Source organism: Arvicanthis niloticus, chromosome 11, assembly GCF_011762505.2.
Source record: "Arvicanthis niloticus isolate mArvNil1 chromosome 11, mArvNil1.pat.X, whole genome shotgun sequence".
Classification (NCBI taxonomy): domain Eukaryota; kingdom Metazoa; phylum Chordata; class Mammalia; order Rodentia; family Muridae; genus Arvicanthis; species Arvicanthis niloticus.
The window spans coordinates 16,680,762-16,695,759 of record NC_047668.1 but is presented as its reverse complement, the minus strand read 5'-3'; the positions used below and the strand labels follow the sequence as shown (position 1 = coordinate 16,695,759).

The following is a 14,998-nucleotide window of genomic DNA, read 5'->3' as shown; positions in this document are numbered from 1 at the left end:
CTTATGGCCCAAGTTAGCCTTGACCTTGACCAGTTCTTTTTGTCCAGCTCAGGAAAACTGAGATTACAGGTGTGAGCCAGTATGCTTATCTGAAATTACTCTTTGAGAAAAACATTATTTGCTGAACTATCATGAAGAATGTTATTTCAGTTCCATGTAAGAGGGACTGGAGGGACGGCTCAGTGGTTAAGAGCACTGGCTGCATTTGCAGAGATCCCAGGTTTAAACCCCACTGTTCCAAAAGCAGTGCACAATCATCTGTTAACTCCAGTTCCAGGGCATCTGGGGCCCTTGTCTGGTCTCCCTGGGCACCAGGTACACACAATTGTGTACAGACACACATGCAGACAAGGCAAAACACCCACATACTTTAAAAACAAAAACCTTCCTGTATAAAAATTGGCAAGTTTTTATACATATTTTATATGTCTTACAAGATCAACATCTGGCAATATATCACAACAACTGATACAACCAGAACCTTATAGCTATTTTCTTTCTTTTGTTTTTCAAGACAAGGTTTCTCTGTAGCCCTGGCTGTCCTTGAATTCAGAGATCTGCCTGCCTCTGCCTTGACCTCCTGAGTGCTAGGATTAAAGACATTGGCTACCACACCTGGCTCTCTAGATATGTTCTTAATCCTATCCTTCAAGGAATGTAATTGAAGACACCTTTCCTTTTGTGTTAAAAAATCAGAAGTTGTTATAGGCTACTATTGTCCAGTGAGTTATGTTATAAAAAGCCAATGGATTTGTGTGTAGTAGACGTGCCTGTATGGATGCATGGAGGTATGCATGCGTGTGTGCTTGTGTATGTAATGGAGTGTTCTGGAGGTCGATACTGGATCTACCTCAATCGGTCTTCACTTTACTTAGAGTCTCAGTGTACAGTCCTAGCCGGCCTGCAACTTACTATGTAAGCCAGGCAGACCTTGAACGCACAGAGATCCACCTGCCTTAGTCCCCCATAAAGGCATGTAGCACCATGCCTGGCCTTCCAACTTACTTTTCCAGACAGGCTTTTTTTTTTTCCTGACACGAGCTTTACTGGCTGAGAAATAAACTCTAGAAATCTACCTGTTTCTGCCTCCCAGGAACGGCAAAGGTGCACACTGTTTTGTCTGACTTTTTCATGGACAGGGATCTACACTCAGCTCCTCATGCAGAGCAAGTACCAACAAAGCCGTCTCCAAAATATATGCACTCACCTAAAGTTTATTATGGCAATGAGACAGAATTCAGGGCCTCAGTACTTATCTCTATTTGATGATAAAGTTTAATTATTTTGCTGTATATAGATTATTGAAAGTATTAAATAGAACACAAAGTTTTTCTTAAATGCAAAAATCCGTAAGAAAAAAACCTTACTTTTATTGTTATAGTTGCAAAGATGAAATAAAAGGCAAACTATTATCACAATAATCTCAAATTCATCGTTAAAATACAAAAAACAACATATAACAAACAGAATAACCAAGTAATATATACATTAATTTTTCTTCTCAAATATTACCCAGTGGTTTATTTGAGGCAACTCAAGCCTAAGAATCCAAGTCTTGCAAAGGCTTGGTGGTGTCTGCCCTATGCAGTGCAGCTGTGGTAAGTACTGAGCTTGTGCCCAGTTATTGCCACAGAAAAGTAACATCAACTTCCCTTCTCATCATTTCTTATGGTTTGCATATTCTCAGCCCAGGAGTGGCACTATTAGAAGGTGTGGCCTTGTTGGAATAGGTGTGTCACTGTGGGTGTGAGCTTTAAGATTCTCCTGCTAGCTGCCTGAAAGCCAGTCTTCCACTAGCAGCCTTCAGATGAAGATGTAGAACTCTCAGCTTCTCCTGCACTATGCCTGCCTGGCTGATGCCATGTTCCCCTTAGATGAATGATACTGGACTGAAACTCAACCTATAAACGAGTCCCAATTAAATGCTGTCCTTATAAGAGTTGCCTTGGTCATGGTGTCTGTTCACAGCAGTAAAACCCTAAGACAGAAGTTGGTACCAGGGACTGGGGTATTGCTGTGATAGGCCTAACCATGCTTTTGTTTGTAGGAATATGGATTTTGGGACTTTGGAAAGCAGTGGAATGCTTTAAATGGGGCTTAATGGGCCATCCTGGTAGGAATACGGAAGACTCTGTTGCTGAGTATGATTTGAACTGTGCAGACCTGGCCTAAGAGGTTTTCAGTGGAGAAGAATTTCAGTATGTGGCCTAAAGACTGTTTTTATGGTATTTTGGTGAAGAATGTGGGTGCTTTTTGCCCTTGTCTGAAGAGTCTACCTGAGTCTAAGGTAAAGAGATTTATTTTTATATTTTTAATTTTTTTAATTTTTATTTTTTTTAATGTACATGAGTACACTGTAGCTGTCTTCAGACACACCAGAAAAGGGCACTGGATCCCATTATAGATGGTTGTGAGCCACTATGTGGTTGCTAGGAATTGAACTCAAGACCTTTGGAAGAGCAGTCAGTACTCTTAACCACTGAGCTATCTCTCCAGCCTGGTAAAGAGATTTATATTAATTCATTGACAAAGGAAGTCTCAGCCTTCAAATGAAGATGTAGAACTCTCAGTTCTGCCTGCAACATACCTGCCTAGACGCTGCTACGTTTCTGCCTTGATGATACTGAACTGACCCTCTGAACCTGTAAGCCAGCCCCAGTTAAATGTTGTCCTTATAAGAGTGGCCATGGTCATAGTGTCTGTTCACAGCAGTTAAAACCCTAAAACATCTTTCTATAAAAACAAGATAAACACAAGGAGGACAGATGTAGTTTCTCAACAACTGTGAGCTAGGTATCCCTGGCTATTTAGCATGTACTGTTTCTAACCCTACAACCTCCTGATACACAAATTGGTTCTTCGTTACTGTTTTACAACTGAGAAAACTGAATCTCAACAAAGTTAGGTGCATTGTTCGAGGTCTCCCACTCAATTCATTCTAATTTTTTCTTCCTTTACATGAGTTTTTTGGATCATTATTTAAGGTTATATAAGGTCACTTTCATTCAAGTTTGTCTATAAATCTGAAACTCACTGAAAACAGAAAGTCATATTATAATTTTCTATATTTTTAATAAAAATAATATAAAATAATAAGTCTATAATTATTTTTATAAAATAGAAAAATGATTACTAAAACCATGTTTTAAAATTCACATTAGAAAAGTAGATAGAGTGAGGAGAAATTAAGAATTTGTTTTTTGGAGAAATACATAGTAGGTTCCTGGGTTTGTTTCTTAACCCCCACCCCCCACCCCATCCCAGACAGCTAAGGTTGTTACACATAGAAATTCTATCTTGAAAAACAACAACAACAACAACAAAAATAAATAAATTTTAAAAAATTAATTCTTGAAGAATTTTTTAAATGTCTTTGGCCACTTCCACCTGTCTTCTGCCATCTTCTCTGAAATCTACCCTCCATTCCACCCACTCAACTTTGTGTCCTTATTTAAAAAAAAAAAAAATCCACCGAGTCTCCTTAGTGCTACCTACATAGGCTTACAAGTTTGGCCATCAAGTGGGGTGAGCTGAACCTACCAGGGGACACAGCCTTAAAGAGAACTAACTCCTTCTCACCTGGTAGCTGTCAGTTACCAACAGCTCCCCAGCTAGGGCTGAGGCTTCACGGCTGCCTCCCTACTCTATGTTATGGTGTTGTCTGGCTTGAGTCTGTGCAGATATTGTGCACACTGCCACAAGCAATGTACACACACACACATGCACGCACACACACAACTTACCACCCTACATTGTCTAGAAAACACTGCTTCCTTCTAGTCATCTACAGCTCTTGGTGCTTTGTTCTCCTTTCTGATAGGGAATCCAGATTTTTTTTTTTTTTTTTTTTTTTTTTTTTTTCCCAGAGCTGAGGACCGAACCCAGGGCCTTGCGATTGCTAGGCAAATGATCTACCACTGAGCTAAATCCCCAACCCCGGGGAATCTGGATTTTTAAAAAGGATTTTTAAAAATTACATCTTGATTTATTTGGTGTGTGTGTGTTTGTGTGAGCGCGTGCATGTGCCACTGTACAGGTTTATTTGGTGTGTGTGTGTTTGGTGTGTGTTTGTGTGAGCACGTGCATGCGCCACCGCACAGGAGTGACGGTCAGGACAATGCCGAGTCAGTTCTCTCCTTCCAGCATGGGAAAGGTCTGGGGTCTAAGTCAGGTCTCCAGGTTGGAAGCAAGTGCCCGTACCCACTGAGGCATCTCTCTGGTCTGACTTTGTTTCCTAAGAAACATCTTGGAGGTGGCTTCAAATATAGAAGTGTATGTTATTCCAAATTGCATCACCAAAATTCCATTCTAAGAAAACACAAGTTAAAAAAAATTTGAGATTTTTTTCTTTCTCCTTACAAATCTTCAAAGGTAGACTTATCATTTATCAGAAAATATACTATGTTTATATTTTTGCATTCCTAAATGTTTAAAAATTCAAACCCTGTAATTTTTATTCCAATGTATGAACTGTAAAGTAGAAACCCCAAGAGTTGCTTTTGCTGCAGCCTAGGCTTCTAAGCTGTGCAGCACTGAAATGGTCCCAGAGTGCTGTTATCTCCTCACCAAGGCACCTTTCAGAGGGCACAGGGTGAGACAGGCCTGCAGTTAACTAAGCAGGGACTGCCTTTTAGTTCTCTGGTAGAGATGGGACAACAAGAACATATCTTAGTTTTGTTGAAGACAAGACCACAGCATGTAGTATAGGCTGACTTTGAACTCTCACAGCATGTAGTATAGGCTGACCTTGAACTCATGTTCTTCCTAATCCTGCCTCAGCCTCACAAGTTCAAGGATTACATTGTCAGCCATTAAACTCAAATGACAAACTCATGCATCAATCTTTATCCCACTACTTACTAGATATGACTTTGAGTTCACTTATAAACTCTCCAAGCCTTTACCAAGAAAGGAAAATGTAACTAGACCATCACATTATCGTAGGATAAATAAAGTAATTGCTATATACTATTTTTTTTTGAGCAGTACTTAATATATAGCAATGAGTCAACTGATGGTTCCGGAATAGTGGTGCTGAACTAATCCTCTGCAGTTCTTTCTAAGGACATATATACCACATGGTGATAGTGAACACTCTGGTAGGCACATACCTGAACCAGAGTCAGTAGGAACAATGTCATTCACATAATTACAAAAGACAGAATATGCTGCATATTAGTATTCTCAATTAATGTGATGTTATATTACTTTAATGTGCAGAAAGAGATGAGCAAAAAAAAATGTAGTTTCACAGGAATTATAGGAAGTAACATGCAGCTTAACATGGTTTAAGTATTAAAAACCAAAAGTTCCAAAGAATACAATTATCAAATTTCAACTCTTAGAATAAACAGCTTCAATTATTTAGAGCAGCAGCAAAACCATGTTTCCTAGCACACAGGAAACAGAAGTGGGTGGAGGGGACAGGAGTTCAAGGTCATCCTCAGGTACATAACATATCTGAGGATAGCTTGTGCTATATGAAAATGTCAAAAAAAGAATGTAATCTTATCTCCAGCTCATCCCCCACCCCACTTGCCCCAACAGGGCTTCTCTGTGTAGCTGTGGCTGTCCTAGAACTAACGTTGTGAACCAGTCTGGCTTTGAAGTCAGAGATTCACCTGCCTCTACCTCCTGAGGGAGGATTAAAACCATGTGCTACCCCAAACCCCCACCCCCACAAAGGGTGATCGTATCTATGGCAGAATTCCACTAATTCAAAGTTGTTTTTCTGCACCTAATAAGAACAAACCTTAGATTATAAAAACTGTAAACTCAATTCTGTTTTGGTGGCTCAGCAGTAAATGCCTTGGCACTGGCAGAGTTAGGAATATAATATAGAATAACGGAAAGGAATGTGTGCGATAAACAGCATTCTACAAGGAAGCTAGGAAGTGTCATATTTATAATAGATTTGCACTATAAAATCTATAAACAACAACAACAAAACCCTAGAAGCTTTATGACTTGTTTTGTGCACAGTAGGGCCACAGGTAACTTTCCCCAATAGAGATAAAAACAAGATATGAAAAGATACAAGAACTAGACTCCTGTCTTCTTCCTTTAGAGGTAGGGTTGTATGATGTAATCCAAACTAGTCTGGAACTCATTATGTAGCCCAGGCTGGTCTCAAAACTAACAATCCTCCTGCCTCAGTCACCAAAGTACTAGAATTACAGGTGCTTGTTGTCACACTTGGCAAAAAATTAGGTTTATAAAAATGCACTGTATTTACTATGAAACAGTGAGCCCGAGGATTGAGACAGGACTCTGACATCTAAGAAAAAAAGGCACTAAGTGATCGCTGCTATTCATTCACTCAGTCAAGCAACTATTGATTTCCAAATATCAAACTAATCACAAACAACAAGACATTTTGGTCTAAGGCACATACCTTTATAGGTCTCAGGAGGTAATAAGATTAGTAGTTCATAAAGTCTTTGTCTATAAACTACTGACGGTGTTTTCAAAGAACTTCCATATGTTTTTAGTATTGAAGAGAGCCTTGAAACAAAAGAAACAGTGTATCTTAAGTGTGTATGTTCGTGGACATGCACAGCATCGTACAGGCTGACACATAACATAAGCTAATCAACATTAGTGCTAACTTGTGTTTTTAAAATAAAGTAAGTCTATGCTGGATTCTGGGAATGAAGCTGGGGTAGAGAACTTGCCTACTGCATGAGGCCTGGCTTTAACTCCTGGCACTGCGGCGAGCAAACCAACCAATCAATCAAACAAAACAACAATAATAATTTTTCTAACATCCTTCATAAAGTGAAACTATAAAGTCCATTTTCACTTCAAATGTCACTAAGTATTTAATATTATAACTGAAACCTTATTTTATATTCAGTATAAAATTTCAAAAGTTACTTGGCATTTGCCAAAACCTAAAATCTATTAGGTAGAAAATTAATTCAATACATAAAGTAAAATAAACATTGATTCTATTTTATAACCTTTAGCCTGATAGTCATGAGAGAACAATTTTTAAAAAATCCCACATAGAATATCTTAGTTATGGAAGCTAAGCTAATTCATGATACTTCTGTGTTTCTTTAAAGCTGGATCAGAAAATTACAGCTAACATATGAAAAGTTACTCCATTCATATTTGTGCTTGTTAAAATTACTTATTATATTTTTAGAATTCTGCATCATTTACTTGCTTTAAATTTAGTTCAGAGGAGTATTATTTGTTTCTGTAAACTCGGATGAGTAGATCAAAATGAGAATTCAGGAAATCATTTTTATTGGTTTTTTGCTTCCAGGAGAGGCAAAGGTTAGTTTCTAATTGGCCTATCTACAAAAATACAGAGAAATAAATGTACATAGTACAGATAAAAGTACAAAACTTGCATAATTAAGCCCGAGAAAGGGACTTTTTAAGGTCAAACACTCTCTACCAATAAAGACAAATTAACATTAACTAAAAGTAGGGTGGGGGAGGATGGAGCCAGGGAGAGGCAGCAATTGCTTAACTCTGAACAACTAAGTCTAATCCCTGCGTGTGGTCCTGTAAGCCCATGGTGAAAGGACAGAACTTAGTTTCTCAAAAGTTGCCCTCTGATGTCTACTCTCACACATAAATAATAAAAAAATGTAAAAAGCATAATACAAAACCTGGGCTCATTCAGAGCAAGTAAACAAACTCCAGTACCAACACAAAGACCTTAGGCTAGCTTGAACCCATGAAAGGTAAGAACAAAAGCATGGGGTCTCCTTAGAAGGGGTTATGGTTCTAGGTCTTTGCAAAGGTCTATCAGATTAATTCAATTAATCAAGAAAGTATAATTCTAAACTCCTATATATCTATCTAATTAAGTTATTTTAGAATATGAAAGGCTAAAGAAAATCTTATAGGAAGAAACGGATAAGCCCTGTCAATTAGCAAAGATAGCACAATGGCATGTGCAAAAATTCTACCTGTTATAGAGAAAATTCCAACAAAAAAAAGGGGTGTTTGTGCAATAAATGTTTATCTACAAATTTTATGAGCTAGACAGTCAATTTAAGGTTTATAAAAAGAATGAAAATCTAAGAAAAAGAGAATGAAGAAGTAAATGCTAACTTCAGCACAAGCAAGGCTACTGTTCACTGTGCCGCCGTGTGAGACCAGAGAAAGCATAATGGAAGTGTCCTCAGAATGAAGGGACACAGCAAGCTTGAAGGGAAAGATTTTAGAAGACTTAAAGAACAACTTCATGCTAAAACATCTGAAAATAAACATGCACTAGGAAAACTCTTGGAAAATTTTACTTGCCAAATTTTCCATCCCCCAAACAGAACTTACCAAGTTAGAAACAAAGAAACTCATTTTGCATTATTTAAAAAAATCATGTAGAAATTTCAAACATGGTCTCTCAGAAAGTTTCACATAGCAGATCACTCCAACCACACAGACACTCTCCTTCATGAAACCTTATTATATGAGGTTAATAAAATTTAAATGTTTCATGAGAAAGTATAAGGAAAAAAAGAAACAGGACAGTCTCACCTATGACTGTACATAAAGAAACCCATAACAAAACTACATCTTGAAGTTTATAAAACTGATCAATATGTTTCTTAAAGTATATCACATTAAACAATTTGATATACATAAAAATTATATTAAAAAAAAAGACATGGCCAACAGAACATGTACTTTAAGAAGTCTACAGCAAATACCACTGCTAAGAATAAAATATCAGCATGAAAATGGCTGTGGGCTAGGACAGGGAAGTAGGCTCAGATATTTTGGCCATCCCCATAAGCCCTTAGAAACAGTGATCACAGGACTGATCATGGAAGTTTGTTTATTGCCTTGCTTGTTCTTTGACTATGTTTATTGTTTTGCTTGTTCTCTGACTATTTGCATCTATTGTATTGATAGTTCCTCAACCTAGAGATGACTTCCATGTAATGCTAAACTCAGAGTGTGCCAGTTCCAGCCAGTCTGACTAGACAGCTTGCCCCAGGAATCCCCCATCTTTGCCCACTGAGTGTTGGGGTTACAAGTAGTCCTGTGTCTGCCTAGCTTTAGAATGGGCTCAGAGGATCCAAAGTCTGGTTCTTAAGCTTAAGCAGCAAAGATGCCTTTGATGCATCTTTCTCATACTACACATTAAATTTTAACACAGAAGCGTCTAGCAGGGCGGTTGGAGAAGGGATGGGTAGCAAAGAAGGTATCATATACACCACACACCATGTATTTAATGACTACCACAACAAAAATACAGTACCTGCCAACTGTGTTTTTAAAAGTAAAACATCTTCGTCTTATAAGAAACTTTGATAACAGAGAAAATCATGTTCATATTATTATAAAAATTTAAATTTTCTTCAAATTTACATACAGATTCAGTTACAGACAAAAATTCAACAGGAGATGATCCAAAGTACAAGGATGCTAAAAAAAAAGTCAGGTCACAGTGCTTGCTCTAAGAGTACAGTGCACTTTAGAGATGCGAGTTGTCATGGAGACAGGCAAGCAGACCAAAGGGGAGCAATGAGGGGCACAGAAACCACCAGTCATGTTTAGGGAGGTAATGCATCAGTAATGGCAATCACCAAAGGACGGACGGACAGACAGACTGAAAGTAGAGCACAAGACGAGAATGAGTTTCCCACATGAAAAGAGAAAATGAAATGGTCTTGGTCTGGTTTGAATTTTTGTTTCTGAAAACTAATGTAATGGACACATACTTAATTCCTGCCTTTTTTGGCAGTGGATGGGCCATCCAGAAACACCAGGTGCATCCAGGTGCTGGGGAGATGCTAGTGTCTTGTGTCCCTGGAGTCATTTTGACAAGTTTTAGCCAGGTGACTTTGAGGAAGCTGCTACGAGGACCCATAGCTTCTGCCACTAACCTCAATAAACAACTGTAAGAGCAGATAAGGTGACACACAACAGGAAGAAAGGTCTCTACTGTTGACCAGACTTCTGCAAAAGTCCAGAGGAGAGGAAGCTCCAGAACAGCCTCATGGTGAAGTTCTGTGTTTACAGCCTTGACTGTCCTAAAACTCACTGTGTAGACCATGCTGGCTTTGAATTCTGTCTGCCTCTGGCTCTGAGTTCTGGGATCAAGCCATGCACCACAGCCAACTACCTTGCAAAGCTCAATTTTTTTTTCCCTAGGTTTTTTTGTTTGTTTTTGTTTCTTGCTTTGCTTTGTTTTGTTTTGAGGCAGGACCTTACCATACAGCCTTGGCTTGCCTGGAACTTGCTATGTAGACCAGGCTGGTTTGAATTCAGAGATCCATCTATCTCTACTTCCCTGCAATTCCATCATGCCTCAGCACTTCTGGCTCCAAATTCTTCAGTAGAAGAGGTGAAGGAAGATTAAATATATCCTGGTGGCTGGAAGCTATACAGAGGTACTTCACTGAATGCTATCTATCCATTAAACCCAAAGAAGTAAATTAATAAAACTTACTGTCAATCCAATACTATTGGAAGGATGGGCCTTTTGCCTTTGCCCTCATGAATGATAAATGCCTTGACGAAATTGTTTGACAAAGGCAGTTTGGTTCCCTTTTGCCTCTGTGTCTCTTCTGCTACATGAGGACAAACAATTCACTCTCTCTAAAAGATGGAAAAAAAGGTGCCATGTTGGAGATGGGCAGCAGGCTCTTACCAGACATCATTCTGCCAGCACCTTGATCTTAGACTCTCAGTCTCCAGAACAGTATATATACATTTCTGTTGCATGAATCACCTGGTCTGTGGTGGTTTGTTTCACAGCAGTATAAAGACAGACTTCTACCTCACTCTAGGTAGAAAAATTAACTTAGGATGGATTAAAGATATAAACATATTTCAAGATAAAACTTGAAATATAAGAAAATCAAAGCAAAAAATATACAGGATGAAGGCTGGGAGTGGTGGCTTGCACTTCGTACCCCAGTACTTGAAAGGAAATGAGAGGAAAGGTAGGTGGATCTCTCTCTCTGTGAGTTCAAGGTCAGCCTGGTCAAAGAGAGTTCTAGAACTGCCTGGTCTACATTAAATAGAGAGACTCTGTTTAAAAACAAAACAAAAAACCAAAACAACCCTTCCCTCCCCAAAAGACTCCAACACTAACCCCTCCCCCACAAAATGTGACATTTAAATTGAGAACATTATTAATTAAAAAAAGATATTTTAGTATTTTAATGGACAGCAATAGTATTGCAAATATGTAAAAAGTCTTATAAGTCAACTTAAAAGGACAAACAACCTAAATGAGAGAAAGCTATCAGATCAAAGGCATGCCTATTGCTTATGCTCTAGTTCAGTGTTAAAAAAATAACTGTCTGTCTCCACCAATCAAGTGCTGGAACACAGCCACTGCTGTTTACCCACCCAGCACCATGCATGATTCCTTCTGAGCTGTAAGAGTTGAGCAATTTCAGTGCAGATCTGAGAACCTAAAAGATTTAAAACATTTCCTGTGGTCCTTGCTGTTTGCAGCCAGTGCTCTAGCCATGCTAATCCAATGATGCTCACCTGTCATCATATTCCACAGGCTATACCTTAAATGCATTTTTCTTTATACATAAAGTGGCATACCAGAAAAAAAAAACTTTTGAAAGACTGTTTTCTATACCTAATTAATTTGGAAATTAGTGCTTATAATTTTAAGTTACACACACACACACACACACACACACACACACACACACACACACACACGTATTGGCTTTTCCTGTTGTTTTATCAGATAGATGATAAATCAACCTATAAGAACCATAAACATACAAAAACCTGTATGTGTTATACAGAAGCATCTAGTTCTTAGGAACACAGAACAACACTAACAAACCAATACAATGCATACCTGCAAAGGTTAGCAGGCTTAGGATTTAATTTCTTGTTAAAACTGCCTGTATGAAAGGTATATTATTCACCAAGTTAATTTTCCTTCTCTTTTAATATGCATTTTCTCTAGCCTAAAAAAGAAGAAGAAGAGTCACATATCTAAATGATTGCCTTCCTCTGCAAAAGGAATCAACTGTATTGGCTTGCCTTATCAATACACCCAAGGAATTATAGAGAGGTAGCTAACTGCTCTTAGAAAACTCTACCAGTCTGAACAACTGATCCTTACTGAGTCAGCAGATCCACAGCACAGGGAAGCGGCGGCAGGAGACGCTGGATGACTTCCTCAGAAAGGAGATCACCACAGTGGGAAATGAAACTCTTGATAGCTGAAAATGAGAATAGACATTTACTCCCTGTACGGTGTCATCGGCCATGAGAGGAGAACATTCAGTTATGTATAGCATCAGCAATGTTACAAAGAAGTGCTCAAAACAAAAATATCTTGAAATTCTAATGATTAAAAAAAAAAGCTAGTATCTTCCATCTTTAATTATATTTTTCAAGAATTTCCTGGGACTGCTAAGAGACTAATAAATTAACAAAATGTGGTTGCGCTGGGTTGTACTTAGCCCTTGAGATCAGAAGTTTAAAAAAGAAACTGAAGTCAAAGTTGGGCATGGTGGTCCAAATACCTAATCCCAGCATTTGAGAGGCAGGCAGATCTCTGTGAGTTCAAGGTCACTGGTCTACAGTGAGTTCTAGGACAGCCAGAGCTACATAGTAAGACTTAACATCTCAAATTTAAAATAAGAACGAAAAAGGAAAAGAAACAAAGAAAAAAAGAAATCAGGGGTTAGAGATATGTCTCGTTGATTAAGAATGTGTAGGCTCCACATCTGGCTCCTAGCACCATGCTGCCACTTTGATTGCAGTTCAAGGGGGATCTGAGCCCTCTTCTGGCCCCCACTGGTACACACACACACACACACACACACACACACACACAGAGAGAGAGAGAGAGAGAGAGAGAGAGACAGAGAGAGAGAGAGAGAGAGAGATTTTCACGTACACATAAATAAAAATAAATCTTAAAAAAAGCAGCTTAGACTTCCAAGTCCGCCAATTTCTCACTAATATTGCAGAAACATGCAGACACTAGCCAGGGAGGGAGTTTATAGCTTTTATAGTTACTCAAACAACTGCTTCAAAAGAAGAGTAAAATAAATAGTTTAGACTGAGTATCAGGTTGAAATTATTATTATTATTTTTTTTATATTTAAGGGTAAAATTCATTGGATAAACAAAACAAGCATGTGCTCCCTATTCTAAGAAAGCCATTTTTCCTTAGTTCAAACTAACAGTCAAAAGTTATTGTCAAGCCTACATACACTGTCACACATACGCCCTGGGAACCACACATCTCCGGGGCTAATTCAATCAAACTCACTACTTCTGAAGAAAGGAATGGCTTCAAGCCATCCTGTCGGCTTCCATCTGGCCTGAATCTAATGAGACACACAGTAACTGGTCTACAGACCTGGCTCTCAGACTGGGCTCAGGAGCACTCAGAGCTATCACCAGCTAACTGATTACGTTCAGGTATGGACACACCAGTCAGATCCCTGTCCTTACACTAAATGAAACCTACAGAACATACAAAGGAGAAGGAGGCCAGGGAGAAGACAGATGGCAGTCAACCTACCACAGAGAGCACCAGCTCGGCCTTCCAGGGTGACTTGCCAGGTAAACGAGTCTCCTCGGCTTTTTTCTGTTTCTAGATCCTTGGGAGACACTGGAAAGACACACTTCCACAGCAGCAGAACTCGAGCGAGGTGCTGACTGACCACTGCAGGACCTGAAAAGACAACCCAACGTGACTCTAAAGCTCGACTAGGGAGCAGGGATGTCTCTGAAGATGAAAATATTTTAATTCACAACTGCAATGTATCTTCTGGCTTCAAATGAATGAATATTAGAAAAACAAACAAGGAACTCAACAGCAAAGCCTGGGTGGGGTGTCAGCTTCTAGCTACTGTGTCTCCTGTGACAGAATGAACTTCAGTGTACTTGAAAAACTGACAAGTACACATCACTGGAAAGTACAATTGCTACAGCAAGAAGTAACACTGTAACTCCCCTCAGAATAACCTTCCTTTTATTGTTCAGTTAGGGGCACACAGGAGTGTCTGTGTTTCGGTTTGCATAGAAGGGAAGTTGCCCAAAGAAGCTAGAGGAGAGTGCTGGATCCCTACAGCTATGGGAGCTGGAAACCAAACTCAGGTCCTCTGCAAGAGCCCTCCTTGTGTACTGTTAAAGGTTGAGCCATCTCTCCAGCCCCATGACTTCGTTTGCCTCATTCTTCCAAATCTACTATTAGAGGTTTATGGTAGCACATCTGACTCCTAATGTTGACTACTTCAGTGTTTTATTTAAAAAGAATTCTAAGACTTATTTTTATGTGTGTTACAGGTCTGCTTATATGTGCACCATGTAAGAGTGTGATGCCTACAGAGATCAGACCTGCCAAGACTGGAGTACACTGGCTAGTTTTGTAAACTTGACACAAGGTAGTCATTTGGGAAGGAACCTCAACTGAGGAAATGCTCCCACCAGGGGCCTGTGGCCCAGCCTGTGGTACATTTTCTTGACTGATGATTGGTATGGGAGGTGGTGCCACCCCGAGATGGGTGGTCCTGAGTGCTGTAAGAAAGCAGGCTAAATCAGTAAGTAACACTCCTCTATGGCCTCTGCATCAGTTCCTTACAAATTGTAAGCTGAAAAAAACCATTTCCTCCCCAACTTGCTCTTGGTCACAATGTTTCCCCACAGTGATAAAAAAGCTAACTAAGACAGAGTTATAAATGCTTGTGAACTATCTTGTGGGTGCCGAGAACAGCACCAGGGTCCTCTGCAAGAACAGGTGCTCTTAGCTCCTGAACCATCTCTCTAGCCTGTCTATTTTTGAGGTACACTTTGGAGCTCAGGCTGGCCTTGAACTCACCATCCTCCTGCCTCAGCCTCCCAGTGCTAAGATGATAGGTATGAACCACTCCAAGCTTCTCACTGTTAACATCAACGACAACTTGTTCCAGGTCAAAATTCAGAAGCAAATAAAAGGCAATGTGGGCTGGTGAGACAGCTCAGAAGGTAAAGGAGCTTGTTATACAACACAAGACCTCTGTTCCATCTCCAACCTCAACACCCACATAAA

General features: G+C 39.3%; 1 protein-coding gene across 9 annotated transcripts in view; it reads right to left on the bottom strand.

Annotated features, from left to right (window-relative positions):
* Heatr5a (HEAT repeat containing 5A) overlaps nucleotides 1-14,998 on the bottom strand; it is a 97,211-nt gene that overhangs the window by 56,445 nt on the left and 25,768 nt on the right. For all 9 annotated transcript variants that reach the window (XM_076941886.1, XM_076941883.1, XM_076941888.1 and 6 more), the window contains 3 exons: nucleotides 13,490-13,642; nucleotides 12,074-12,173; nucleotides 6,395-6,504 (listed from right to left, as the gene is read on the bottom strand). In XM_076941886.1, coding sequence (XP_076798001.1) covers nucleotides 6,395-6,504; nucleotides 12,074-12,173; nucleotides 13,490-13,642 — 363 coding nt within the window. The remainder of the gene's footprint in view (nucleotides 1-6,394; nucleotides 6,505-12,073; nucleotides 12,174-13,489; nucleotides 13,643-14,998) is intronic.